At 38.8% G+C, this 26,945-nt stretch overlaps 2 protein-coding genes across 2 annotated transcripts; one reads left to right on the top strand and one right to left on the bottom strand.

Annotated features, from left to right (window-relative positions):
* The first annotated feature begins 217 nt into the window (after nt 1–217).
* On the top strand, nt 218–22,367 carry dennd6a (DENN/MADD domain containing 6A). Its single transcript, XM_086292968.1, has 19 exons — nt 218–620; nt 3,053–3,091; nt 3,299–3,341; nt 5,794–5,906; nt 6,076–6,156; nt 6,873–6,978; nt 9,965–10,044; nt 11,315–11,374; nt 11,485–11,540; nt 12,903–13,025; nt 13,606–13,701; nt 14,120–14,214; nt 14,379–14,444; nt 14,640–14,704; nt 14,787–14,876; nt 15,101–15,264; nt 15,509–15,611; nt 16,066–16,140; nt 17,300–22,367. Exons 1-19 carry the CDS (start codon nt 390–392, stop codon nt 17,429–17,431), a joined length of 1,818 nt encoding a protein of 605 aa, XP_086149094.1. The 5' UTR covers nt 218–389; the 3' UTR covers nt 17,432–22,367.
* Nucleotides 22,368–23,062: 695 nt separating this feature from the next.
* On the bottom strand, nt 23,063–26,735 carry LOC147330968 (uncharacterized). The gene is made up of 5 exons (XM_086292969.1): nt 26,502–26,735; nt 25,345–25,611; nt 24,885–25,174; nt 24,269–24,396; nt 23,063–23,825 (listed from the first exon to the last, which is right to left on the bottom strand). Exons 1-5 carry the CDS (start codon nt 26,596–26,598, stop codon nt 23,621–23,623), a joined length of 987 nt encoding a protein of 328 aa, XP_086149095.1. The 5' UTR covers nt 26,599–26,735; the 3' UTR covers nt 23,063–23,620.
* Between the last annotated feature and the right edge of the window lie 210 nt (nt 26,736–26,945).

Raw genomic sequence — 26,945 nt, 5'->3', positions numbered from 1 at the left:
TAAAAGCTTTGATTTGAAAAGAAAAATCTCTTCTATCCTGTTTTATGTCTTTTTAAAAATTTCTTTTTATGTCTGTGTGCAAACCATTTGGAAAAAATTAGACCAAATATTAAAAACAACTACGTAATTATTTGTTTATTGATTTTATATGGATTATTTAATACGGCATGTAGAAGTCAGCTCAGGGACGTTTGTGCGTGATGACGTTGCACAAAGAACGTAATACGTTGCTGCTGAAATGCTAATTGGAAGCTAAGTGGCTACTTTCTGCACCCTCCTTGTCTCCTGTTGTTACCTGCGGACAAGTTGGCCTGAAATACCATTAAACATATTTAGGAAACGGTTAACATTCTTCAGAGCATCTCTGTGTCCGGTGTCGGGCCGTAGCTATGGCTCTGCAAGGCCCGGAGGAGCTGGGGGAGCCGGTCGAAGAGTCGGAGGATCTGGACGACCAGGACGCTAGCAGCATCTCCCCGGCGGAGGAAATAACGCTACCCCCCGGGCCTGGAGGCGACGAGGAGACGGAGGAGGCTCTTCTGCTGCCCTGGGACCGTTTCTCCGCCTGGCTGCACTGCATTTGTGTGGTCGGCTTCGACCTGGAGCTCGGACAGGCGGTGGAGGTGAGACAAAAGTATCCGCCGGGGACAGCGGGGTCATGTTAAACTCAGTGAGGCTACAAATGTCTAAGTTAGCAGTTTTTTAGGCTTGGGCTAATTCTTGGAGGGGAGTGAACAAATCACTTTCATTAGCTCCTTTCATTTTGCCACTCTTTGATTTAACAATGATTACACGAGTACACACGCGCTTCACAAAACTAGCAGAACATTTTACTGTAGGATCACTTTATGACAATGCCGAGCTTACGGGGAAGCGTGTTTGGTGTCCTTAGCTGAAGTTAGTCCGTCCCAGCAGCCACTGCATCACTCAGGCTATAACTTCAAATGGACGTATTTTGCAGAAAGTTGCATATTTAAAAAAAAAACAAAAAAAATAATTCAACTTAAAACGGTACCCAAATGTTTTGAATCCTACTGAAGTCACAAAGGCAAAAAAATTCCCCAACACCTGTTGACCTCACAGGATTTATAGAAACACACATTAATCAGTTACCTGATAACAATGTTTAAATGAAAAACAACTATGCAGATTCAGACTTCTTCAGGTCTTTCTGTTTCACTTTCTCCAGGGGACTGAGCTACACTAAGACTACAGAGCATTTCATCATTTTGATTTACTAATTGGATATAGTACTTAGTACGGTAAATTCATCAGCAGTACTATCAGCAGTGCAGCACATGGATCAGCATATTTGTTTGTTTGTTTTTTAATGGGTATATCAAAATTTTACTTGATTTGAATTAGTAGTGGGGGGAAATCAATACAGCATAGTATCACGATACTGTAATGATATAGGAATACCAGATACTGATTTTTAAATTAAATATTTAAAATACTCTGGGAGTACTATGAACAAGATGGCTCATTTCATGCTTCACCGTGCTGAGGTAACATTAGCTGAACAAACTTAACATTAAACTGGTTCAACCAAAACCACTGGACACACTTAGCTTGACAAAGCTAAGCAGTTCAGGAGGCATCCTTTCTGCAGACAGTTGCAGTCTGACTTGGACTGACTGAAAATCGCTGTCAGAGAGACTGTCGAAGGTATGTAAATAATTGCTGTCTAATTTATAAATGCAGAATGATTGCCAATGTTTGTGTAAAGTTGGTCAGAAGGTTCCTTTGTGAGTGCGCATGCGCCATTAGCGTGCTGCCTGCTGTAACCCCTAATTTCCCTCGGGATGAATAAAGTATTCTGATTCTGATTCTGATTCTGAAGATGCTACTGTTGCTCTGAATGAGTCTTTGTCAACGAGCACAACTGGAAGGGACTCAACTCAACTAGCTGCTAGCTGGTTAAGAGCAATTATAATAGTTGAATATTAATTTCTGTCTAGGTAGACATTAACAGATGTGATTTTTGATGGTGTATAACAGTTAATTGTGCATTATCAGAAACAGATTGCATGTAATTGCCAACTTGACCTCATTCAATCACAGACTGATAGCAGGCTTACTCTGACTTACAGCAACATTTGTGAGTGGTTCTAATGACCATTTTGGTGTAGTTGAAGATAACGTTATCTTATTAGATAAAATATAAATATTGACAAAGTTTAACTTAAGGAGATAATTTGCTGTTTTTAAAAAAAAGTGATAATTCGCAATATATGTTGTGAAAATGCAGCACATCACAAAATGTTAAAAATAGCAACAGTATCATATTTTGAGAGAAATATTTTGTTAATATTGTATCGAGGGGTGTCTGGTGATTCCCACCTCTAACTTGACTATAGATAAAGTTCAATATTAAACTTTTAGATAAATGCAAGATACATTTTTTAACTGGGCAAATATTAACAAATTTTGCCATGAAAAACTGAAAGGACTATAAAAGTTTTGTTTTAAAATGTTTAATAAAACATTTTAAAACAAATCTCAACACAAGTATTAAACCAAAATGTTGTCATTGATACATTTCTAGTTTGAAAAATATAAACACTGTAGATTGTTTTTATACTAAAGGAAATCTAAAATTGTAAAAGTACAGCTATTTTTTTTAAGTGCTTAAAATGGGAACACTTAGAACTACAAAAATTGTGTGTATTGTGTAAACAATTAACATTATTCAGTAGTTTAAAAAAATTATTTGATTGAATTTGCTCACTTCTGTGTGTGTTTGTGGGTTTTTATTGGGTTGTATTTATTTATTTATCTATTTATTTATTTATTTATTTATTTATTTTTATGGTGTAAGAAATCTTCATTGTAAAACATAATTTAACTTTTATGTTTTAGTTTTTATCTTTGTCTCTCAGTCACATTAAAATCAGTTTATAACATCCTTGCATTGTATTACAGTTTTCCAGTTCTTTTTACAGTTTAACAACATAAGCACAGCACATAATAGAGGCTGACCAAAGTTTTCAGTTGTGCGTTTGTGAGATTCTTCTTTGGGTAAAGTGTTGTTTGTTTGTTTTTTCTCTTTCAGGTCATTTACCCTCATCATTCCAAACTGTCGGAGAAAGAGGTGAGTTACACTGAATTTATTCTTTATTTTTTTAAAGAAAGGTTTGTTTTTGGAACATTTATCGACATGTTAAAAAGCATCACATGTTGATGGATTGATTCACAAAGGCCCATTCTGAGGCAGGCAAAGCCTAGTATGGGTATGTAAACCTGAGCTGATGTAATAAAAGAGGTAAGGACATAAACTAAATATTTGCTGTTCTTTCAGAAAACAAGCATCTGCTACCTTTCATTCCCTGACTCCAACTCAGGTGAGTTTGTGTTTCAGCCTTTTTCTCTTATCTCGCATCCACCAAACTGGGGCTGGAGCTGGTTCTAATGCAAATCAAGATCCAGTTTTGCCTCGTTGCTTTTTCAGAACCATTCTACAGTTTGACAGGCTTGATGACATAATTAAGTACCGTTACTGTCACATGTTATTGAACCAAAGCATGGCGGATAAAATCTGTGGCCTGAACTAGGTCATCTAAAACGGACAAATACACGCACATCCTCATCAGAAGAGCTCACGCACTGCACGTTTTTTGATTTGCAAACTAGATACTATACAAAATAGGCACTCTTTCTGCACCTCTGTAGTCATGAGAGAGACACGTTACATTATTGTTTTTTTTGTTTTAACAGCTTTCAGATTTTTCATCAGTGATGGAAAAATTTGCTAACATCTGGTTGGGTGCTGCTTGAAAAGACCTAGTTTATACAAGGTGTTGGCTGTAATGCTAGGTGCAGCTCTTTCCAACTCTGTGTGGGATGTGTATAAAAATGGTTGTAATTCCTAAACAGTCATTCCTGTAGTTAATGCAATACTCCTTCTAAACACTTTGGATTAAAGCTGAGAGTCTACACTTCAGTCACATCTTGATTGTTTGAAATCCACTGCATAGGTCCATAAATATTTGGAGAAGTAACTGTAGGTGGATGGATATCAGCTGAACAGCATTAAGTCATAAAATTTTTTACTTATTCTTTTTTTTTTTTTTTGGTAACTTCAGTATCTTTTTCACTGATACTCTTAGATTTTTTTTAAATTACTAAAATATTAAATGTAAGATAGATTACGGTATAGTGGTTAGCGCACTCACCACACACCCATGTACAAACACCACTGTGGCTTTGTGTGTTTGCCCGCAGGTGTGTGTTTTAGTTTACTGAGTCAGAGGGGGGTGAAGCTAAAGGAGCCTGCTGCCCTCAGTTTGAAGACAGGATTAGGACAGACTGCTTACAGGGCTGCTATATATATCTCTCACTGTAGGTGTTTGTCAGAGAGAAAGGGGGAGAGAGACATTAAACTGAGGAACTGCAGCTCTCTTTCTCTGTGTGTGTGTCGTCCATAATTTAGCCTTACATCCTGAACAGATTTGGCATAATTTGTCATTAATCCACTTTGGGAATTCAGAATAAATGGTGACAGATGAATATTTTTTTTGTGCTCTTTATTTGGAAACTGCTGACTCTTCATGCGTCTCATACCCAATAGAGCTTTATAAAACAAGTTATTGTGCATAAATGAATAGGCCAGTAATCGGATCAGATGTAAGGTTGCTCTACATTTGTGCGACTACCTCCATCCGTTTCCTTCCAGGCCGAGCAAGCAGCAATTTAAGTGGAGATGCTCAGACCTGCCTCTTCTTCATCTGTACTGGGGGAGGGGGGTAAAAAGTCAAGTCATTTGTAAAAACGTATTTAATTCTGATGCTGCCTGTCCTGTGAACTCTACGTGGCATTGGTCAACTTGTTGTTAAAAGGGGACTGATGTGATTTGTGGAAAATAAAGCAAAGAGCTTTAAAGTCTTTCTTTAAGTACACAGAAGTATTCGGACTGTGTTTGAGTGACTAGAAACTCAAAATTAATTCAGAGCTGTGGTCCGGCAGCAGTGGCCTGTTTTCATGCTGTGTGGTCTTGAATGCAACCCGACTGAATGATGTCATGGAGTCTTGGCTGTCCTTTTCTGGTGCTCCTGGTAGTGTGTGCTTATGTATGCGTGACTTATGAAGTGGAATGCTTTTAAGTCTACCAGCCTGAGCTGAAGTGTTTGTCTTTCTTTGAATGTCCTAAAGCTCATTTTCTCTGTCTAAAGATGTGTTGACCTCCTGCTGAGGTTAACTTCTGGTTCATGGCTTATGCAGGACTTCCTGTTTCCTTTTTTCTTTCGTTTTCCTCTTCCTGTTTGCCTAAAAGACCAGAGGATGCAGGCTAGAAGAGCTGACCAGTGCTCATCGATGTCACATTTTTCTGCAGCGTACATTTTTTAATTCTTTATTTTTACAGGTGTGCACAATGCAGATGTGTACAGAAATAGGTTGTGGTGGATTCTGCAGTGTTTTTGTTGTTTCTCAAAGGTGATTTTTTTTTTTTAATCTATTTATGATCACACTTATAATCTTAGTTTAAAGTTAGCTGAGGACAGTGCAGTTTTTCTTCTTCAGAACAAATTAAGTTGTATATTTTTTGATTTTCATACACAAGAGACTTGGGTTTAAAGAATAATTTAGTACAAGTTTTTGAATGTTCCTAAAGTTTTGTAGCAGTCCTTTGCTAATGTGTCTTTATGAAGTGATTTTTATTTTTTCCCCAGCTTATGTATATTTTGGTTCTATATGCTAGTCTGATCTTAGAAAATACTGGAATATACATCCATATTTATATGTATTCACCATGTTTATCTGCATAGTGTTGGTCATTGCTCTGCCCTCTTTTTCCAGGTTGCCTTGGTGACACACAGTTCTGCTTCCGGTTCCGGCAGGGTTCCAACAGGAAGACGTCACTTGGCTGCTTCTTGGAAACCACTGACAGAGATGCGCCACCTTGTCTGAAGGTTAGGCACCGCTCATTAACACACACACAGCTCTGTAGGCACATAAACTGCACAGTGTAGAGTTTTGTGTGCTGAGAGTAAAATAAGAATCTGTGAACTGATAATTTGCTGTGTGTGTGTGTGTGTGTGTGTGTGTGTGTGTGTGTGTGTGTGTGTGTGTGTGTTACAGAGGGAGCAGGGCCATTACTATGGTTATGTGTACTTCCGTCAGGTGCGAGACAAATCTTTGAAGAGAGGATACTTCCAGAAGGTCAGTGTCAAACTGCAGGAGGACTAAATGCAGCCGGTGATAGAAAACTTAAGCATGAACAAGGATCCAGCACACAATGCACTGTGTTAAAAAATTTGAGAGAGATTATGCTTCCTGTTACCACAATAGGACTTATAATGGTTTTAAGCGATTTTTTTTCTCTCCATATTTCAGAGATTAAATGGTTTCAGCAACACCTTTTGGTTATGATTTTAGGCTTACAATAGTAGTACTCCCACTTCAGGCAAGGTTACATTGTGATTAACTGTATTAGTGCTCTCCTTGATAGAAAAACTGCATGCATGTTAAATTTGATATATATAATTATCTAAAATGATTTATTTTTACCCGACGCTATTTCAAAAGGCTTTTTTAATGTGGTGCAAATGTAACATTATACTTTATCATGACCGCAGGTATACAGAGGGTTAAAATAAGAAACAAAGGCCCATGTCGAGCATATACTAGTTCAAGCTTTGGGTTTGATTCTCAGTTTTTATTTGCAGTTTTTATTTGCTCTTTGGGGTTTAATCTATTACTAGACAAAATGAGGGATTGTCGGCTCACTATATTCTGACATCTTTCAGACAAAATCAAAATCAAACCACTAAAAAAAATTACATACTGATGAAATGTCTGAAAATACAATTCCCTCTTTTTTTTTTTTTTTTTTTTTTCTTTTTTCTTTCTTTCTTGCTGTGCCTGTCTCTTTCCAGTCTCTCGTCTTGATCAGTCAGCTGCCCTATGTGACCTTCTTCCACTCGCTGCTGAAGATTATGGCTCCTGAATACTTTGAGAAACAGGAGCCCTGCCTGGAGGCTGGTCAGTTTGATTACCTGTCTGTATGCAATCATTTGTGTAATCCTGTCTCAGCTCCGTGTGGTCCAGAAGAGTTAACTACACAGTCCTTAGTTCACACTTTTACAGTGCTTTCACATCCTAGTTACATCTAGTTTCAGCATTTTTATTTTTATGGCACAACGTATCAGCTTGGCAGCAGGTCCGCTGTACTGAGACTTCTCAGTTTATCAGATGTCATCGTAAGCTTGGTTGGCCTCTTACAAAGTTTAGAGAAACCAGTTTGTTGCACATTTAATCACAAGACATGTATTTTATATCTGTTCTCAGGAATGAGTTTCCTCTCGTCTGTTTAGGTTTTGAGGACTTCAAGAATACAGCAAAATGAGATTTCATTGATATGGTCAGACTTGAAAAAGATGTTTTACTTAGAACTAAGGAACAATTTAAGATGTTGACAGCCAAACCAAACTGTCACTGTCTAATTCAGAGAAATAGTAAAAAAAAGATAAATATAATTTTAAAATGACTAAAACGGCTTTTGTTTGTTTTTCTTTACTTTCATTAACCAAAAACCACAAAATAGAAATGTCCTCTTAGAGCAAGTTTTTCCCTCTAAAGTCAGTGTCTCTAGTATTTAATATCTAATATGTGTTGGAAGTACTGCTTTTCAGTAATTTCATCCAGGCTAGTAACAAACAAGGAGAGCCCACGCACAATAGGGTTTAATTAGTCAGTCAAATTACCTAATCAATAATTGGTGCAGTGAGATGTGAGAGTATGGTAAACGGTACTACCTAAGGTGTCTCATTGAAAAAGTATCTAAAGTTGGATATGGCTGCAAAAACAAAATAACCAAGAAAACCAAGAGAGGATTGTGGATAAGTGTGTTTTCACACCTGTGGTGTTTAGTCCATTTAGTTCACAGTAATTGGACTTATGTATAGACCAAAACAGCTGCACTGTGACCCTTTGAAGGAATAAACCCCAGAGTTGTTTGTTTATGGTGTGATGTGACCATCATCCGAACGAAATGCAAGGTGTATGTTACAATTTTGAGATTAAAAAAATATCCCATAACCACGTATGCTTTGTATTCTCAATGTGGGAAGGTACTGCAGATGTGCAAAGGTCTGTAGGGGCTAGCAGCTAGATGTGAAATGAATGTAAATTCTCCATGTTCTCCAGTGGTCCAGAATACAGCACCTTCTTCCTGTATTTACTTTTGTTGCTCCGCTCATTGCTCCTGGCCAGTGAGTGGATTCATATGGGCTCAAATTGTGTTCATAAATATTTTGTACTTGTAAATCAGGATTTGTATGTGTAAAAAGAATGTGTGTGTGTGTGTGTGTGTGTGTGTGTGTGTGTGTGTGTGTGTGTGTGTGTGTGTGTAAAAAAACAAAAAAAAAAAAACAGATTTGTGTGTGGACTTAGCCAAAAAATACGTGTGTTTGGCTATTGGAGGGGTTCTTTATGGAGCTTCAGGTCCTTGAAGGGAATAAATGCCTTTTTACATGCCAGCCCAGTGTTTTCCTTCATCAACACGAAGGAAAACAGTCTGTGGTGGTCTCAGTTTGGTGATTTTTTGTGTCACAGGTTTATGTGCTTAATACAGGGACCTCCAGGGCCTTTCCAACAGCGCTGCGGACCGGGGGGGGGGCAGTATTGTGGAAATGACAGTCTTCACTAGTGGGGATAGTTACAAAGCTTTCTTCGTTATTAATGAGCATACATGTTTTTATTGAATATTTGAAGAACCAGCAAAAAAACCAGAAACTCTTGAAGAGGACATAAAGTCAGAGATAGAAACGACAATGAGCAGGTGCATCTAGTACAGGTAGAGCTGCTGCAAAAACCCACAGAGCCCAGCAGCCAGTGCAACAAATTCTGGATCCTTGGCTTTTAGTTAGCATTAGCAGCACATGCTGCGTCTGATGTGAAAGTACCTTTATGCTGCACACTGTGACTCACAGCCATGGTCCCAGGCAAGCCCTGACTTTGTGTTAAACTAATCCTAAAGTAATAATGGTATTTCTAACCACTGATATACCACAACTTTATCCTTTCAACAGCTACTGAAAGTTAGGGGACCTAGCTTCTATCGGATATTTACATAGAGATCCTCCAGCTTCAAACTGTATTACCCTTCAAGGACCTGCAGTTCAAAAAAGCGCTCCTCCGACAGCCAAACCCATCTGTTCTCTGTTTGGATAGTTAAATTTGGCCAATGTCGTGTCAATCACAATCAGATGAAAGGAAAACAGGGTCAAAATTCGTACTTGTAACTTGAAACTTGAGTGCAGTTTCACACCTATTTTAAGTCCACACACAAATCTGTTTTACACTCACACAAATTCTTTTTACACATACAAATCCTGATTTACAAGTACAAAATATTTATGACCACAATTTGAGCCCATAGACTCACATGGTTTGTAGTGATGCATTTTGGCTTGCTTGGAGTTCCTTATGTGAAAAAAACACACCAAACCAAACAATGTGAAAAAAGTTCTAAACTAAGTTTACAAACTCATCAGCTGATTCGGACCAGAGTATATGAACTATAAGTGGAGACAGTGTGGACTAAAAGAGGGGTTGTCCTGTTGGGCACTCCCACCTCTCAGGTGCAGCCATGGAGGGTCGGCCAACCCACTGTTTTACCCATGTCTAATTGGAAACTATTTATAGGGATTGTAGATTCTAGTTGATTATAGATTAATACCGACCAGTATAAGGCAATGATGCCATCTTTAATTTGGTAAGGGATGATCCCCTTATTTTGAAAGTTTGATTGCACATTGACTAAGGAATTGTAAATCACAAGTGGTTTGCCAAGTCAGAAAGCAGTGACTGTAGCTGCTGACCAGTCTCCATGATTGTGAACTTGTCTTGCCACAGAAGATGAAGAATATCAGAGAGGCAGCCAATTATTTCTGTATACTTAAATAAATCCTTTTTCTGTTTTCAGAGAAGATCCTTTTTAATTCAAAATTGTTGTTGTGTTTGATAGCTTGTAATGACATCGATCGCTGGCCAACGCCTCATCCTGGACGAATCCTGACGCTGCCTATCATGGGTGTAGTCCTCAAGGTACACTCACGCACTAAGTTGAAACCAGCAGATGTTTAGTTTTGACATGTCGTGACAGGTAAAGAACAGGTCTAATTAATAACTTTAAAGATGGCTCGATTCAATTTCCCACGATAGGCAAATATTTGTTTAATCAGGCAGTCTTGTTCAGGTAGAACAAGAATGCTTCGCAGTCAGCAGTAACCTGTACTTTAAAGCAGCATTTAGGGGCTTAGTGAGGTAACTTCAATGTTTTCAATGTTATGAAGTTGGTTCACTACTTCTGTGTCCTTCATGTCTTTTATTTTGTTTTAAAGAGTACAAATTGGTACAGTTCTGGGACTGAAGGTTTGGTTTAGTTAAGTTTATCACTTTAATGAGTGTTTTAATACATTTGTATTTAAAAAAAAAATAAATAAATAAAAATCTGATTTCAAAGTGCTTTAATTCAGCAGTCGTTCACTGTTAATGATCAAAACGTGTTATTAGAGTGGGTCTTTGAATTTTACGTGGTTGCTGGTAGGGAGCATAACAACAGCAGTGGCTACAATGACTCCAGACATGCTCGTAAAACTATGAAACGAGTTTGATTATTGTAAGGATGAATGTTGTAAGTCTAGGGTAGGGTTGTAACTAAAGATTATTTTCTTCAATTACTCGATTAGACAACGACTATTTCAGTAACTCTTATCTCCGCTTCCTGTGGGCAGACCTTCTGTTCTATGCTCCATCACCCTGTTGTCTCGTCCCACAGCAAATTAAAATAAAAACCCAGGAAGCATATGAATTTGAAAATAATCAAATGTATTTCTAACATTTCTCAATATGACAGAGTAAAAATGAAATAAATAATATTATTTAAGTAATACAAATTAAAGTGCTAGTAGTATTTAAACAAAAAAATAACTGCAAACAAGAAACTAAAAATAGTTTCTGTGTAAAAGTTCAAACAAACTTCAAAGCAAAAAGATTTTTTCCAGTCCAAAAAGAGAAGTTTCCAAAGTTTACAGATGATTCAGTTCATGAATTTACGATTGCACTAAACATAATGTGGAGTGAGGTTTGCTCCTATCTTTGAGATGATGTTCCCAACTGCTGCTAAAGATGCACTCTTTCATGACTTCAGCCATTTAAGAGTTGCATGATCCTCTTTTCAGGACAAACTCTTCCATATGCCTGTGGATAATACTAGTAAGAAGGACCTAAACAGAATTAGAAAAGGCCGTCACTAATTACAAATGTCGTTGTCTATCATTGTTTCTCTGATGAAAATCTGTGCTATGTGCTGCAGGTTCGCATCCCAACCTCTTATGATAAACCAGGAACGTCACAGCTGGTCCAATCCGCCCAGGTGATCTTACACTCGCGTGCGCACAAACACTCTGTCTGTTTGTATGATGTCTGATGACACACTGAGCATTATGTGAATATTAAAGCTGAAAGTGTGTTTTTGTGTTTTAGAGTGATAGCATGGTGTCCATTGTGCTCCCAACAATTCATGAAGTGGACCTCTTCAGGTGAGTCCTGCAGGTCAAGGCTGATTTAGACTAAATCTTTATAGAGCCTAAGATGCAACCTATGTTACGTAATAGTCTCATTGCAACATTGAAGCTTGTGATTGGTGTTAAGTTGCTTGTTGTCATGTCCCAGTCTGTCTTTTCGTGCAAGTCTTGGTCGCCGGCATCCATCCATTCTCTTCTGCTTATCAGGGTGCTAGAGTGTATCCCAGCTGTCATTCACACCTATAGAATCATCAGTTAACCTAACCTCAATAATTGCATCTCTTTGCACTGTGGGAGGAACTTCACGCAGAAATTCCACCGTACTCCCAGATGGTGGAGTCGAACTCGGGACCTTCTTTCTGCACCGTGCTGCCAGCATATTTTATGTATTTTACCATTATTGTTGTGTGACAATGTCTAGATTGGATTAGCGTTATTTATATGTTAGGATTGTTTAGGTAATTTTTGGATATTTTTTTTAGTGACTTGCTTTGGTATGATAATGTATGTTGGGATTGTATTTGGTGTATGTTATCTGATGTTTGGGCCCCTATTTTATAAGTCGAGAAAGGCGATCTCCATCCATTTGTTACAAATGTGTGTCATTATATTGCTGAACTTACATCGAGGTAATAATTGTTATGCTCTCACTGATCTGTTTGAAACCTGGTGCGTGGCACTGAACGAGCCAGTCGGCTGCAAACTGCATCGGTGTGAATTTCCAGGGACGTACACGTCAGGTTAAGGTGTAACGTGTACCTACAGGGTAGCCTTAACACAGAAATTTAAGTCCTCTGTCACAGTGTTCTTCTTGCTTCGGACATGTTTTGTCCCCACCTGCTGCTTAATCATGGTACTGTCACTGAATCAAGAACAATATCACTTAATGCTTCAGCTGAGGAGAACTGCTTATCAAAAAAAACAAAAACACTGAGAGAAAGTGAAGACAGGCCTTTCGCAAGGAGGGTTGATTTCAGTGTTTAGTTGGCGTCTCTGAAAACTTGCTTCTACCTTGTGTCTCTGTGGGGGAGGTGCAGACAAAATGAATAGTCATGCCCATTATTAAAAGGTCAGAGTTACTGTTTTGGGTGCTCTGCTGTGTAAATCAGCATATTCTGTATTCAGGTAAAAAAAGAATATTAATCACCCAGCTTGGTGGTTGTGCTCCTGACCAAATCTGCTGAAACCTTTTAAGACCTTCAGGTTCTGAGGTAAATTAATAAAATTGAAATCTAGCAGTTCAACAAGGTTCAACCTGAGAATGTAACACAGCCATGTGTCTTTGACGTTGTCAAAATTGACTTTGTTTGAAATTGGTTTGCAAACAGTGGGAAAGAGACTTACTCCACTCATTGTCGTGTCGTCCCCCCCCCCCAGGTGTTTCTATCCAGTCTTCTTCCATCTCCAGATGCTTTGGGAGTTGGTGTTGCTGGGGGAGGCACTTGTTGTCATGGCGCCATCACCAGCCGAGTCATCTGATACTGTGCTAGCTTTGGTCAGGTAAGTTAGCAGCGGTTATTGTGCCAGGATAATATATAGACCAGTACTTAACAACAAACCCAAAGCTAATTTTTATATAATTTTGTGTCTTCATGTTCAGGAAAATTTGATGTATGACATCTAGACATGTCTTCCTGTTATAAATGTGTTATAAAGTGTAATTTATAGTCCAGCAAATGAGTCGGTCTACATATGTTTCTGTTTGTACAGTGATCAGACAGGTGTTTTTCATCCAACGCACACTGTCATATGCGTCGGTAAAATGCTGATTTATTTAGGCCAAGCGCATTATATTTAAAATGTGAATACTTGAGATGTCTACAAAATAAGTGTGATTGTATTAATAAACCCCCCCCCCCCCCAACTTAATCCTGTCGCCTTCACGTGTTTTATGTTGAAAAAAGTCACAAAAATGCCAGATGTACCAAAACTTATAAAAATTAAAATTAAAATATTAAGACTGACATTTACTTTCTTCTTCTTCTTCTTCTTTTTCTTTTTAATTTGTCAGAAGGTTCAGTAAACACTCTAGTTTAAAAATGTTAGAAAATGTTTTAATGTTTTTTTTCCCCCTCTGCAGCTGCATTGCTCCTCTGCGTTACTGCAGTGATTTCCGGCCGTACTTCACCATTCATGACAGTGAGTTTAAGGAGTACACCACCAGGACGCAGGCTCCGTAAGTAAAAATAAAATGACGCCATGCTGTTGTGTCATTGGTATTAGTAGCTGGGATAAATTTGTGGACAGTGGAGCGATCAGCTGGTGAAGAGTCTGTTGCCACGAGTAGATTTGTAAAACAAAAAGTATCTATTTCACCTTCAAATAAATCAAAATGAGCAAGGAAAATAAATCAATTTAATCATGCAATAAAGTCCCTAAATTAATTTTAAATATAGCAACAGGAGCTGCTGGAACAGGCTGCCACTCCATACAGCAGCTGGAAAAAAGTGATGATAGGGCGTGGTCATTCAGGATGTTTGAAATTCTAATTTAAAAGGGAGCCAATGAACAGAAGTTACTTTGTTAGAAATTTGAGTGTTGAAAATTGTTTTCTGCTTATTGGTGTTAAAAGTTATTAATCTGTGTTTCCGCAGGCCGTCAGTCATTCTAGGAGTGACCAATCCTTTTTTTGCAAAAACGCTGCAGCACTGGCCGCACATCATCCGCATCGGAGACATGAAACAAGCAGGTAAACGTTACAGCTTCAGCAAACTGAGACATACAGGGTCTCAAACCTGTTCAAAAAGATGTCTCTGTGCAAAAAGTGTGTTAATGAAGTAGGTAATGATGTATTGAAATGGAGGAGAAATATCAACCTGTCTGATCACTCTTTTCACCACCTGGCACTCACAGGAGAGATGGCCAAGCAGATGAAAGTCAAGAAACTGAAAAACCTCAAAACTCTGGACTCTAAACCCGGTAGATATTTCACATCCCCCTTTTATTCTATTTATTTTTCTGTATTATAAAGATTTTTTACTTTTTTTAATATTACATGAAATCTCTCACTCACACACTCACACACACACACACACACCGACAAATTGTGCAAGAGGTCCCGCAATAACTAAAAAAACAGTCTGGTGTGTGTGTGTGTGTGTGTGTGTTCTGTAGGTGTGTACACTGCATATAAACCGTATCTCAACAAAGATGAAGAAATCATCAAACAGCTTCAGAAGGTGAGATATTTCCCATTTTTAAGCATCCCCTTATTCATTATTGAAAATATGAAATATTTTTATGTATTTTCTTGTTTTGCAGGGTGTTCAACAGAAGAGACCCTCTGCAGCCCAGAATGCAATTCTTCGGCGCTACTTCTTAGAACTGACACAAAGCTTCATCATTCCACTGGTAACAACCAATTACTTTATGTATGTGGTATCCTCCAATCAGATCCAAGAACTCTATAATGAATGCTGTGTTTTTTAGAGTTGAATCTGAGTTTGAAAGATTTCACAGAAGTGGATTTAACTCTGATACATCGGGCTATGAAGCTGTAAATATGTGATTTTAATTTTACAAATGACAATAAGCATTTTAGGCTTCAACTAAAATGATTTGTTCGTGTGGTGCAGGAGCGGTACGTGGCCAGTCTGATGCCTCTCCAAAAGTCCATCAGTCCCTGGAAGAGTCCTCCTCAGCTACGACCGTTCATACAGCAGGACTTCATGAAGACACTGGAGAAAGCTGGACCTCAGCTTACGTCCAGACTGAAAGGAGACTGGATAGGACTCTACAGGTGCAGGCATAAGCCTTTATTAAAAAAATCTATCTGCAGAAGTTAATTTATCACATGGAAATCTGTATTTTTAAGTTCATAAGCCATAGAGGTTTTTACTGGGTTAAGTATGAATGGTTTGATTGTAACACAGACTGAAAGGATGTCAGTAGTGAATCACTGACATGTTGTCGGAATGCAGACTATCCCGAGTGTCATATGAACTCTCTCTTTTTTTTTTTTTTTTCTCTTCTTAAATTTAAAGGCATTTCCTCAAGTCTCCCAACTTTGACGGCTGGTTCCGCAACAGGAGGAAAGAGATGACGCAGAAACTGGAAGCCCTGCACCTCGAAGCGCTGTGTGAGGAGGTGAGGAGGAGAAAGGCTTGGAGTGTATAAAGATCGGGCTGAGTCTGTCTGAAACATTATTTTAGTGTTTTATGCTTTTAAGTTAACTTCTGATTGGCTCCTCAAGGTTTGAACAGCAGGTGGGTGGAACTTGAGGGACCATGAAAAGGCAATATCCAAAGCATCATACAAATTCAAGATTAAACTAACTGTGTTTAGAGTGGTCTGAGGCTTTGGCTCTCTGAACATAAAGTTGAGCATAATTATTATTATTTTCTGTTTTTACATAGATGGGATGTTAGAAAGTAGTTAAGTGATGCCATTGGCTAAAGCTCTGTATATCTTAATGGCCATCAGTCAACATCGACTCAATTCAACAATATCAGTGTTGAATTGAGTCATAAAATGTAATGAGTACCCTTGAATTGAGTCCCAGACACCTTTATCGATCTCCATGTCATTTGTTCTTCTGCAGGATCTCCAGAAGAGAATCCAGAAGCACACAGAGGTGGAGACAGTCGATCTGGTCCTGAAGCTGAAAGACAAACTGGTCTGTAAAGATGATTCATGGTCTATAACTTTAATATTACTGCCTCTACTAAAACCTCCTGTACTTTTACTGCTAAACTACGGCTCTGCTACTAGCACAACAGCTAATAGTCCTGTAGCTTTTCTCTTTTCTTGCAAAGTTAATAGATGTTGAGGTCAAAAGGTTTTGGGCACGGACCAATAAAAATCAAAACCAAAATGTGCCTGCATTATCTGTTCATTCTCAGTCAGCACACACATGACATACACCCCAAACTAGGTTTTTTGTTTTACATTAGATATTCAGTGCAGTGTCAACATGCTGCACATCCACCATAATTACTGCACTGGCTACAGGTCTTCTGGCTGGGGTGTCATTTATTGGGAGGAGTTAAGTGATGCTAACATGGTGCTAAGTAAGCTAAATAAGCATGTGAATATCTGGGAGAAACTTCAGCTACTGTAAAACTGCACTGAATCTGAACCATAGGCAACATGACCGGTTTATCTGTTGGATTAAAGTGTGTGCTAGTGTTTTATAAGGCAGTGAAGTGAGTGCGTAGCATAGAACTTTTTTTTATGTGTTGCATGGATGGGTCGATGGATGTATCATAAGAAATGAAGAACTGACATCATTCATGATTACAAGCCTTTTTAAAAAAACTAAAATAAATTTAGGAGGAGTGCCAAAGTCTTAAATCTAACCGGGCTTAAGCTGTGGGAACCCAGCTTCTTTCAGGTCTGGGAGCTGTGCAGTTTAAAACTGATTTAAAACATGACATTCAGGTTCACTTGAAGCAGAAATTGATCTTTATTCTCTGTAAAGTTTGAGCTGTGTCTGAAATTGCAAAACACACAGTGCAAATGGTCAGAACAGGATGCAGGCACTGGAAGCTGCCTGAACACGCCCAGGAGGATGACAGGTTAAAGGTCATCTTCTTTCTCGGGCAGATGACCTTCAACTCAAGGTCCATCAAATTTAAAAAAAAAATAAAAATAAATAAAAAATAAAAAATTTCTCCCTGCCTTGAATTCCTCCTTCTTTTACTTTACTTTTACTGACACAGCATACATGGCTGTGCTTGTTAGTAATCCCTGCTGATGCACCTGGTATCTTGCATCTGCTGCATCTTCAGCCTGTTGGATGAAGCATTTTTGTCTCACTGTGCTCTTTGCTGCAGACTCAGGCAGAGAGGGAGAAGTTACCAGTGCATCCCGGGACCTTGGAGAAGCTGAGAGCCCATATCGAGGGTGTCATCCTGACCTTACCAGAGGACCTGCAGGGCATCCTTCACAAGCCCACCACGCTCTGACCTCTAACCCTGCAGGCTGCAACACTAACCCCCAGTTAAAGCTTGTTTTAAAGTTTTGGGTGGGGGGGCTTGGTGGCTCTCCTCCCAGTCGGTTTCCAAGGTGAGGGTGATGTGGACCCTTTCACTCAGACTGGGTGCCAGTTTAAATCTGCTCTGGTCTAAGATGGAAAGCACATACTTGGGTGCCAGCTCTCAATGAGTCAGACTAAACAGCATGTCAGTGATCATGTGGGTATTTTTTTTTTTTTTTTTAAGATGACCAGTCAAACCAGGATCGACCAGGAAGTGTTTAGAAAGTGCTACTTTTTTTTTTTTTTTTTAATCACTGCTACATTACTACATGACGAAAGCCTGGAGGGCTCGATCCTGATAGCATTTTCTGAACAGTCTGAGGCTGCGTGCGCAAGCAACAAGAAGATGACTTTTACTGACCTTTGACCCTGGACGTTTTTACCTCCTTAACATTTTTTTTTTGTTTGTTTGTTTGTTTTTAAACATTGATGGTGGGTCGCTGCAGTCTAACTGAACAAAATCTGGAAATGTAAAAAGTTTCCCGAAGAAGTGCACTTCATCCATAATTGGACCAGTGTGCCCTTCTCACACCTTTATGCAAACAAGCTGAGCCAAGCAGTGCTTTATAATGTGATGTTACTAAAACACACACACACAGCACTAACCACCAGCGACCCCTGCAATAACTCTCTGCAGGAGCCAGTCATCTTTTTTTATCCATGTCACATGATCGTTACATGACCTATCAAAATGAAATTCAGAATGGTCTTTATATTTGTTTGTTTTTCTGTTGTTGTTTGCTTTGCTTTGTTCTTTTAACATCTGAAGTTTTGTGTCACTCTTGTGTAAAATCATGTAGAATCTCCTCCGACAGGCCCGTATCCACCAAGAAAGAAAAATAGATCATTTGAAAAATACTTGCAGAAATGCAAATTTATAAGATATCTGTTCGGGGTTTTTATTTTTTATTTTTTATTTTAAATGAAAAGGAAAAAAAGTTTTTCATTTGAATGAATGAGAGGACACCAAAAAATATGAGCTAGACCCCAAAGTTTGATTTCTAGAGATAATTATTGTTTTATGATAATCGGTAATAATGAGAGATTGACTTTCTGCGTGTTGTTTGTGAACTTTCTTCTTTTCTCCTGATTAGTGTCACTGTCACAATCAGGTAATTCCTGTATCTTATTGACTTCAATTTTAAAGGGTTTACAAATTGTTCTTAGAAGTTATTTGGCCATTTTAACACTTTTACTTGAAGTATATTCTAATTTCGTATATTTTTAAAAAAATTTAAAATGGTGGAATGGACTTTTATTGTGAAATACTGAAGCTTGAGCCTTCCTTTCTTTCTGGAAAGAAAGGAAGGCTCTGGGTCATAAAAGTGGGGGATCACCGCAGCAGTTGGCGCCACATGTTTGATTTGGCATTTTTAAAGCTGTTTACTCTTTCAATTCAGCGCAATTCTTAAACGTTTGTTTCTCATTGCAGGATCAAACCGTATCCGTTTCCGCTCGAGATCGTTCATAGAAAAATAAACTTTTTAAAAGCCAAAAGAACTCTTTTAAGCAATTATTTTAATGCACTTTCAAGTCCTTGCTATGAACTGAAATAAACTGTCAGTTGTTTTGATTTTAAAAAGGTTTATTTTCTATATTTAGTTTAGTTTTTTCCTGAAAATTATCATCAACTTGTATAAAGATAAATAGAAGCTGTTCTGTTTTATTCACCTGACAAAAAAATTCTTGATTGTAGAGCAGTTTGGATGACACGAAGTCTGAGACTCAGTAAGGGTGGAGTGCCCCATGTGGGTTGGGAATAAGTTGCTACCTGAATTGGAGGGTTTTTGTGTGTTCTTGTTCAGGAGTGAGGGTGGAGTGGAAGCAGAGCTGGGCAAACAGATTTGTGTGGAGTCAGCTGTGGTACTGGGTGTTAAACTGAAGCTGCTTATCTACATTTCTACCCTCACTGTTGTGAGTACTGAGTGATGGCTGCAGATACAAGCTGTGAGCTTCCTCTGAAGTTTGCTATAGGGTGCGAAGCTTGGTCAGAGTAGAGCAGCTCTTCTCTACATAGAAAGGAGGCAGTTGTGGTGGTTCATCGGTGTAAGATGCCTCCAGAGCACCTCCTAGATGAGGCGTCTTTGGCATGTCCTACTGGAAGGAGGTCTCAGTGCAAACTAGGACACGCTGGAGAGATTGTCTCTCAGCTGGCTTGTGAACACTTGTGTCTCCCCAGAAGTGGTGGTGACAGGGAGTTTTAGATTACTCTGCTGAGGCTGCTGGCCCTGTGAGCTGGTTCCAAAAAAGAGGCAGAAAATGGATAGATGGCTGGGGAGGGGGTGGAGCTTTCAAAAATGGCACTGCTGTGCTTTAAAATGTGTTCATTCTAATGACTAACAAACAATGAACTTTCTATGTATAATAGTGGACACGGTTGCCCAGGATAATACACAGATGCTGATTCTTCACATTATATTTAATTTTAGGAGGTTTAAATTATTGTGAGACTTTTTGTTTGTTTGCTTGTTTTGCCTCAGACCTTTCAAAATGAGTTAAAGCTATCGAACACATTGCGAACAAAAAACACTTTGACTAAAGAGATCTCAACTGGCTGCCCTTTATGTAATACCACTTTGTATCACAAGATGGTGCAGTGAGTCAGTGTAACCTTTAGTTAACCTGGCAGATTATTTAGAGCCCATATTTACAAAATGAAAAGCTTTGTGCAGAAATCGATATAAAGCTAAAAATTTATATTAAAAGTCAAGCTGCAACAAGAGCTCCTTCATAGCACACGATGATTAAACATGGAAATGAAGAAAGCCTGCTAAATGTTGAATTTTATGATTGCATCACTATGATCTGTGATATTTCAAAGATTTCTGTACATTTTCTAAAACGTAGAAGCAATAATGGTTTAACAACTTGGCAGTTTGATTTTTCAGAAAACAAATTGATATGCCTCGCTCTAATTTTTCTGAAAGAGATTACATACGTCGGCACATACAGTTGTTTTATGTTTGCAAGCTTGTGGATTTGTTTTCCTGCCATCATGTAACAGCTGTTTTATAAATGCTTTGAATTTTGCCTTTTTTATTGAGCAGACAACTGTAAAGACAAAAAAAATGTACTGGTTGGATAAACCTGTGACATCTGGTTGTTGGGCAACCATGCAAAATTTATATTTGTATTTAAAAAAACGTAATATTTTACAACTTTCAATGTTTTAATGGAGGGCTATTCTTATTCCACAGTGTAGCAGCTGAGGAGTTTTTTTTGTACATAAAGCTGTAAAGTAAAATGTTCGCCCACATATGAGGATGTATGAGAATTATTTTGCTATTCAAACAGATGTCTTTGCTAATTATTAACTATAGTGACACCACTGCAGCGATGAATAGCTTTTACGAGAATATTTACACTGCCCTGGAGGCACAGGGACATCTTGAATTTGTAGATTTTTCTCCAAAAGATACAAGTCTCTTACCAACAGAGGTGTGATAAGAGACTGGAACATCATGCCATCAAAAAACCCAAATTATGTACAAATAAAGAGATGAAATCTAAGAGTATTTATATGAAAAAGTAGCAATAATGAAGTTTTAAGTTATTCTGTAAATTTGCAAAAATTATAAGAAAGAACTTGATTAAAATCAAAATAGTGCAGTGAGACGCTGAACTACAAACAGTTACACCATTATTTACAATATTATCATTTAGCATTATTAACATGATATTTAATTTTTAAACATTGTGTTTATCATCAGTACTTAAGTGTCGTGTAGGGTGGCCAGATCCCAGTAAACTACGTTAAGATAAAAATGTTTAGTTTTAGGTCACATGTTTGACTTCGATCATGTGACATGTCATTTGAATGCATTTCCCCTGATTTTGAGAAGCATAAATTGAAGCTGTTTATTTCTGTGATCTTGTGTCGTGTTTCCTTTTTCTTGTGTTAAAACTGCTGTTCTGTCTGATAAGCAGAAAGGTTTTTAGACACGTTTCCTCTGAAACACGTGCTTACTTTAGTAAACTTTAACAAACTATGTGGAGAGTGTCTCAAAATGTGGAAGAAGGGAGATGAAATTTAAATGACCTGGTCACCCTATTCTTAAGATACTCCTAGATATAATCTGCTTTTTTACAGCAGGTCTAAATCTGCTGCTTCTCTCTGTATGAGGTAAATGCAAGTTCCTGACAGACAGATGGTTAAAATAAAAATCTGTTTATGGCAAATAATTCTGGTTTGATGGAGGATGGATGTCTCAAACACATGGTTAAGGTTAGACTTAAGCTTATGTTTTAAATACTGTCTTATGCAGCTGTGGGACACATGTAGAAATTAGATTTAAAAGTCTCCTTCAGAGGCATTTTCCCCTCAAATTAATATAAAGTGTAGAGAAAAATGACACTACAAATTCAAAATGTCTCAAAGCCATTGTTTTTAAATATGCATTTTTGCTCCATTGACTTTTTATTTTATGTTTTTTAAATTGAAGCCATAACCACTACGCTCAACCGCTCTAACAGCCTGAAGCACTGCAGCTGTGGTGATGAGACTCGTTATGATGAAAGTCATGCTGACCTACTTTTTTAATATAAGCAAATGATTATTGAACTTGTTTGAGTGGCCTTCCTGCGGTGCATTTTTCACAACATTGTTTTTGCTTCTGAAACAGTATTACAGTGAAACAAAATTCATCCAGCAGCTGTTTTTGAATGTTTGTAAAGGTTGATGCAGATGACCTACGGCTGCTGCTAAAACTCATGCAGCATGTCGCTGTTTGATTAAATGTTTGAAAAGGCTGCTGTTTGGATGAGGTCAGAGGATTTTTCATGCTACATGTCTCGTTCAGTGGGGTCACTGATGTTAACTGGTGTGTTTTGTTTTGTGTCATTAAACTGACTTCTTAAAATGTAAAGGATCTCTTGCTTGTTTTCTGAGGAGCTCCTATCAAAGATTCTCCAGTGCTGTACGAGGGCAAGGATTTCTTTAGAGTCACGTTTTGGTCTTTAATGATCTGTAGGGGCCCAACACAGATGCAGATGAGTAAGATCTGCCTTGTACTAAAGGGTTAATTGTCGCTGAAGAGTTTATTTTAGTCTTTTTTCACTAAACCCATTTAAGTACCTTTGTTAGCTTGTCCTAATCAAACTGCAACAAAAAACCCTGCTTCATATTAAAACTGTCTTCCTGCCATCTCTTGATTACGATCTGGATTACGTGATCAGTAGAAGGCCAAAAAGGACTACCAAAACTGGATCATTTTTTTTAGATTGCACCTTCTGAACAACTGGACCCTGGGTGTAAACCCCCCTGCTGGCTCGGGTCTTTCTCGGAAGACTTTGTACTCTCTAAATACTCTGAATACTTCCACCCAAACGTCAAAGGCATGCATATTAAACTTAATAAGTGCTAGTTTCCCATCACTCACTGGGATGGGTTTCAGCCCCAAATTTGTTTTTCCACTAAAAATGTTAATACAACTAATAATCTCAAACAAAGTAAAACTTTTTTTGAAGTTTGTTAAAATTAATTTCCTTCTTTGTATTTTCTTGTAGACTTAAGCTTCACAATACCAAGTGTCTCAATGGATAAATTTCACAATAAATCAGATTCTGTCTACCACCTCTTTAATTATTTTCTTTAACAAAACACAGATGTAAAAAACAAACAAACCCCACAGTGGATACAAATGAAAAGAATTAGCTTTGAGATGGCATTAATTAAATCTGTGTCTCGAATGGAGTGCTTGTATACAGTATTGAGTACATGCAGTTCAACTCCTTGGACAGTGTACCCAAACCAGCTGCATACTTCTCATCCCTGGTGGTTGCCAATTTCCAGTCAGTATGATGAACACGTGTTTACAGCCTTGTATGAATACCATTTGGTCTTTATGGATAGACGACTCCTTCATAATACCTGTAGCTCGTGGCACGTGGACACTGCAGTGCTAACTCAGTGCGCTGAGTGAGGCCTCACTTCCACTAATTTAAGTCGCTGAGCTGGACTCTTTGCTGTTGGTTACTTTAGAGGAAGTTTAGCTTTTGGAGAATGAACAGAAAGACATGGAGCAAAAGCCTCATACTTTTAATTTCATATGATCAGTGTTAAAGAAGGAAAGAATCACTCTTTTTGCTTTTCTTTTTGTGCTGATGCCCCTGTTACGTCTTATAACACCTGGGTCTTTTGGTCGTCACTCATTCCATCCTTCTCCACGCTGAAAAACTTCAGCTTGTCTTTCTTTGGTCCGTGCTTTCGCCCCACTTTCCTGATTGGCTCTTTGGCCTGCATACCATAGGAGTCCTCCATGACTACTCTTCCTCTGAGAGAGTATCTGATGTAGGACCAGGAGAGGACGGAGCCGCTGTAAGACCTAAAAAACACAGGAGCATTATTAGTTATTGTTATTACACAAGCATAAAAGGAAGTCCAACATAAATGGTGCTCGAGTTTCACTCAAAGACACATCAGCAGACAAGTATAAATCCACACCACGAAGAGCCACTGCAGCATTGGCTGATTTGATAAAGACTTATTACTGTTAAACCATTTGCAGTTTGTTATCTATCACAAATGCACTGTGCCCACCTCTCCAGGGACACAATACACCTGGGAAAGGTACACAACAATCATGCTGGACCAATGAACTGGACTTTGGACACCAAACTTGCTTGGGCAAGGTACAGGTAATCGAGTGTCATTACGCCCTAAGTTTGAATATGTTTATAAATGGATTCCCTGTTAGAGTACTCTCTGAGTTCAGCGTAAGTCGATGTGCGTGCACACACACAGACACACACACACACAGGATCTTACCCATAATAACCTCTGTTCATGTAGTAGAAGATTTCTTTATAGCGGAGTGGATAGTCCCACATCTGGATGTCTGTCAGCTGACCATCAAAACCTGGGAAATCAATCACAGGCTCACCTGACCACACATACTGAACACACACACAGGAGACAGACATAATAGAGACAATGAGAGAAATTAAAGATGATTACATAAAAATAAGTAAGGTGCCTGTATTCTTTTAGAGTCTAAGCATTTATATCTGCAATGAAGGATTCATCGTCTCATCATTTTAACAATTTGTTTGTTTGCATTTGTTCTTTCTTTGGTTCTTCTTTTCTATCTGTTGTCATCTTTGATGATTCCCAGTTTGCACTGAGGTGATTTGCAACAGTGTGAAGCTACAGAAATTAAAATGAGCACCTCCAACAGACCCAGTAACAAAACATAACTCAGTACATCTACTCAAGCGGTTTACAGATGTACAGTTTTTCTTACAGAAGGAGGGAAAAACACATAAAACAGAAACACATGAAGCAATAACTTAAACATTCAAAATGTTTAAGAAAGTGGATGGAAACAATCCATAAGTGTAGTCTGCTATATCTGCCTACAAGCCGATTTCAACCCTGTTCTCACCTGAGACGGCAGCACCTTCCTGATGCTCATGTTTGAGCCGCTGAACATCTGTACCACACCCTTCCTGGTGTCCACAGTGAGGCACACACTGGTCCAGAAGTCCGATCCGATGTTTGGCCAGAACTTGATGAGGGGCCGCAGGTACACATAGTTGTAGTAACCGCTAAATGTCAGGCCATATGAGTTAGGGTTTGCCTCCAAACTCAGAGGGGATCTGTTTGGACTGAGGGTGAAAAGCGGGAAGCCGGACTGTAAATTGTCAGCCATGTAACGCAGACACACGGACACACCTACAGGAGGAGAGCAGGATCACAAATTTACCAAAGAAGAGCAAAAACTTAACAGCTTCTATAGTTGAATCTCATCTGAACACATGCATACAAATTTATAACAAATTTGTAATAAATACAACATACACTTGATTTACCACATTTTTGTACCTATGTTGGACTGTACTCACCTCTAGTTGGACTCTCTGTTGTCCAGGGATAGGTCCAGCGACGGTTGGTGGTCCAGGAAGGAGTAGAAAGGGGGGAGTAACGAGTGGAGCCCCAGGGACTGGTGGTGGGAGGTGTGGTGGGGATCCAGGAACGGGTTTTGTGTCTTCTGGTTGGGTAATCAGTGGTAGAAGGCGAGACAGAATCATAATAGGGCGGGTAGAAGGTTACACCTCCATAATTACGAGACAAAGTGAACATCTTCCCTCTTAGATCTAGTGCAGAACTTCCTGGAGACAGAAACACAAACAAGTGGTCAACATGATATGAAACTTTCTTTTTACTCATTAATGTAAGTGCTTTTATGAACAGTCCATCATCCAGGATGAAGGTGGACTAGAGCAATAATTAAAGCCAGGAATGTGACTCCAGCCTGTTTGAGACTGGACGGATGTGCGGTTTTAGATGCAACTGTAAGATGGAAAGGTGGCGCAGAGCACCTGGTGTGCATCTGCTAATTAACCTCTCTCACCTGAGGTGCAGGGCAGGAGGGGACAGAGTGTGTGAGCACAACAGGTAGCTGTGCTGCAAAGCAAACAGTCAGTGCTCTGCAGCTGGGCTTTACAGTGGAGCAAAGGTTATCTTCTGTTTTTAGAAGCTGCATAAATAAAGAGGTACGTGTGGAGCTCCAGTCCTCGCTGATGAGAACTCAGTGACACAAAGATATCAGATTTTCACTACTGTGACAAGACGAATTCACTTTAACTGCAGAGATATATCCTTAAACATCCTTAATATCGAGCAGCTTTTTCAGGAAGGGAGCCAACACTTTTTCACATTACTGTATGTCCTGAATGATTGGGCCCCAACATACAGCTCAGAGCATTATTCCACCAGAGCACTTGGCTCTCCGGCTGCAGCCATACTTGTGGTTTGCAGAGTTTGGAAAAGCAGCGTAGGAGTCAGACCCTTCAGCTGCAATCTACACAAAATAAAAGCAACAGCAAATCTGACTGCATATCACATGGGCCTCTTTAAATATTGTTAATAAAGACAAAGGACCATTGTTATAGTCCTTTGTCTTTACTGCATGCGCATGATTTTAATTAAGAAATATTTTCACTGCTGCAATTTTGGTAATAATATTTGCATTTAACCACATTCTTTTCTGTGTGTGTACCTGTTGTTCTTGGCCATGAATCTGGTTGTTCAGATGGAGTTGGTCCACCAATCACCTCCATAATAACCATCAGAAAGGGAACAAGAAGCAGCTTCATCTTTATGCCTGACACTGAGCGTCCCTGCAGTGAAGCGTGTGAGTGTCCTCGCTGTGTGGATGTGTTTATCTCTCTGCTTCCTCTCTGAGTCTGAGCAGGCTCCACTTCAGCTCTGTAACTTTCAGTTTACTGGTTCAGACGTCAGCAGCTGCTTTAAGTTTCATTTCTGTAAACAGAAACTCTCCTGAGTGTCCCTGTCCCCTCCTTTCCCCTCCTTTCAGTGTTGCAAGATTAGACAGATAGCAGCAAATGTGAAGTCACAGGGAGGTCACATTTTCTGTGTGTCCAGGACAAAGGGAGTTGAAAAAAAATCGGTACAGTTGTAATGAAGTGGAAAACCATATATG

This window comes from Aulonocara sp. 'chitande type north' Nkhata Bay, linkage group LG5 (genome assembly GCF_057382095.1).
Source record: "Aulonocara sp. 'chitande type north' Nkhata Bay isolate Kocher_YH1m ecotype deep benthic linkage group LG5, A_spYH_male_GT1.1, whole genome shotgun sequence".
Classification (NCBI taxonomy): Eukaryota; Metazoa; Chordata; class Actinopteri; order Cichliformes; family Cichlidae; genus Aulonocara; species Aulonocara sp. 'chitande type north' Nkhata Bay.
Note: the sequence above shows the minus strand (reverse complement) of the source record. Positions and strands in the feature narration are given on the sequence as shown.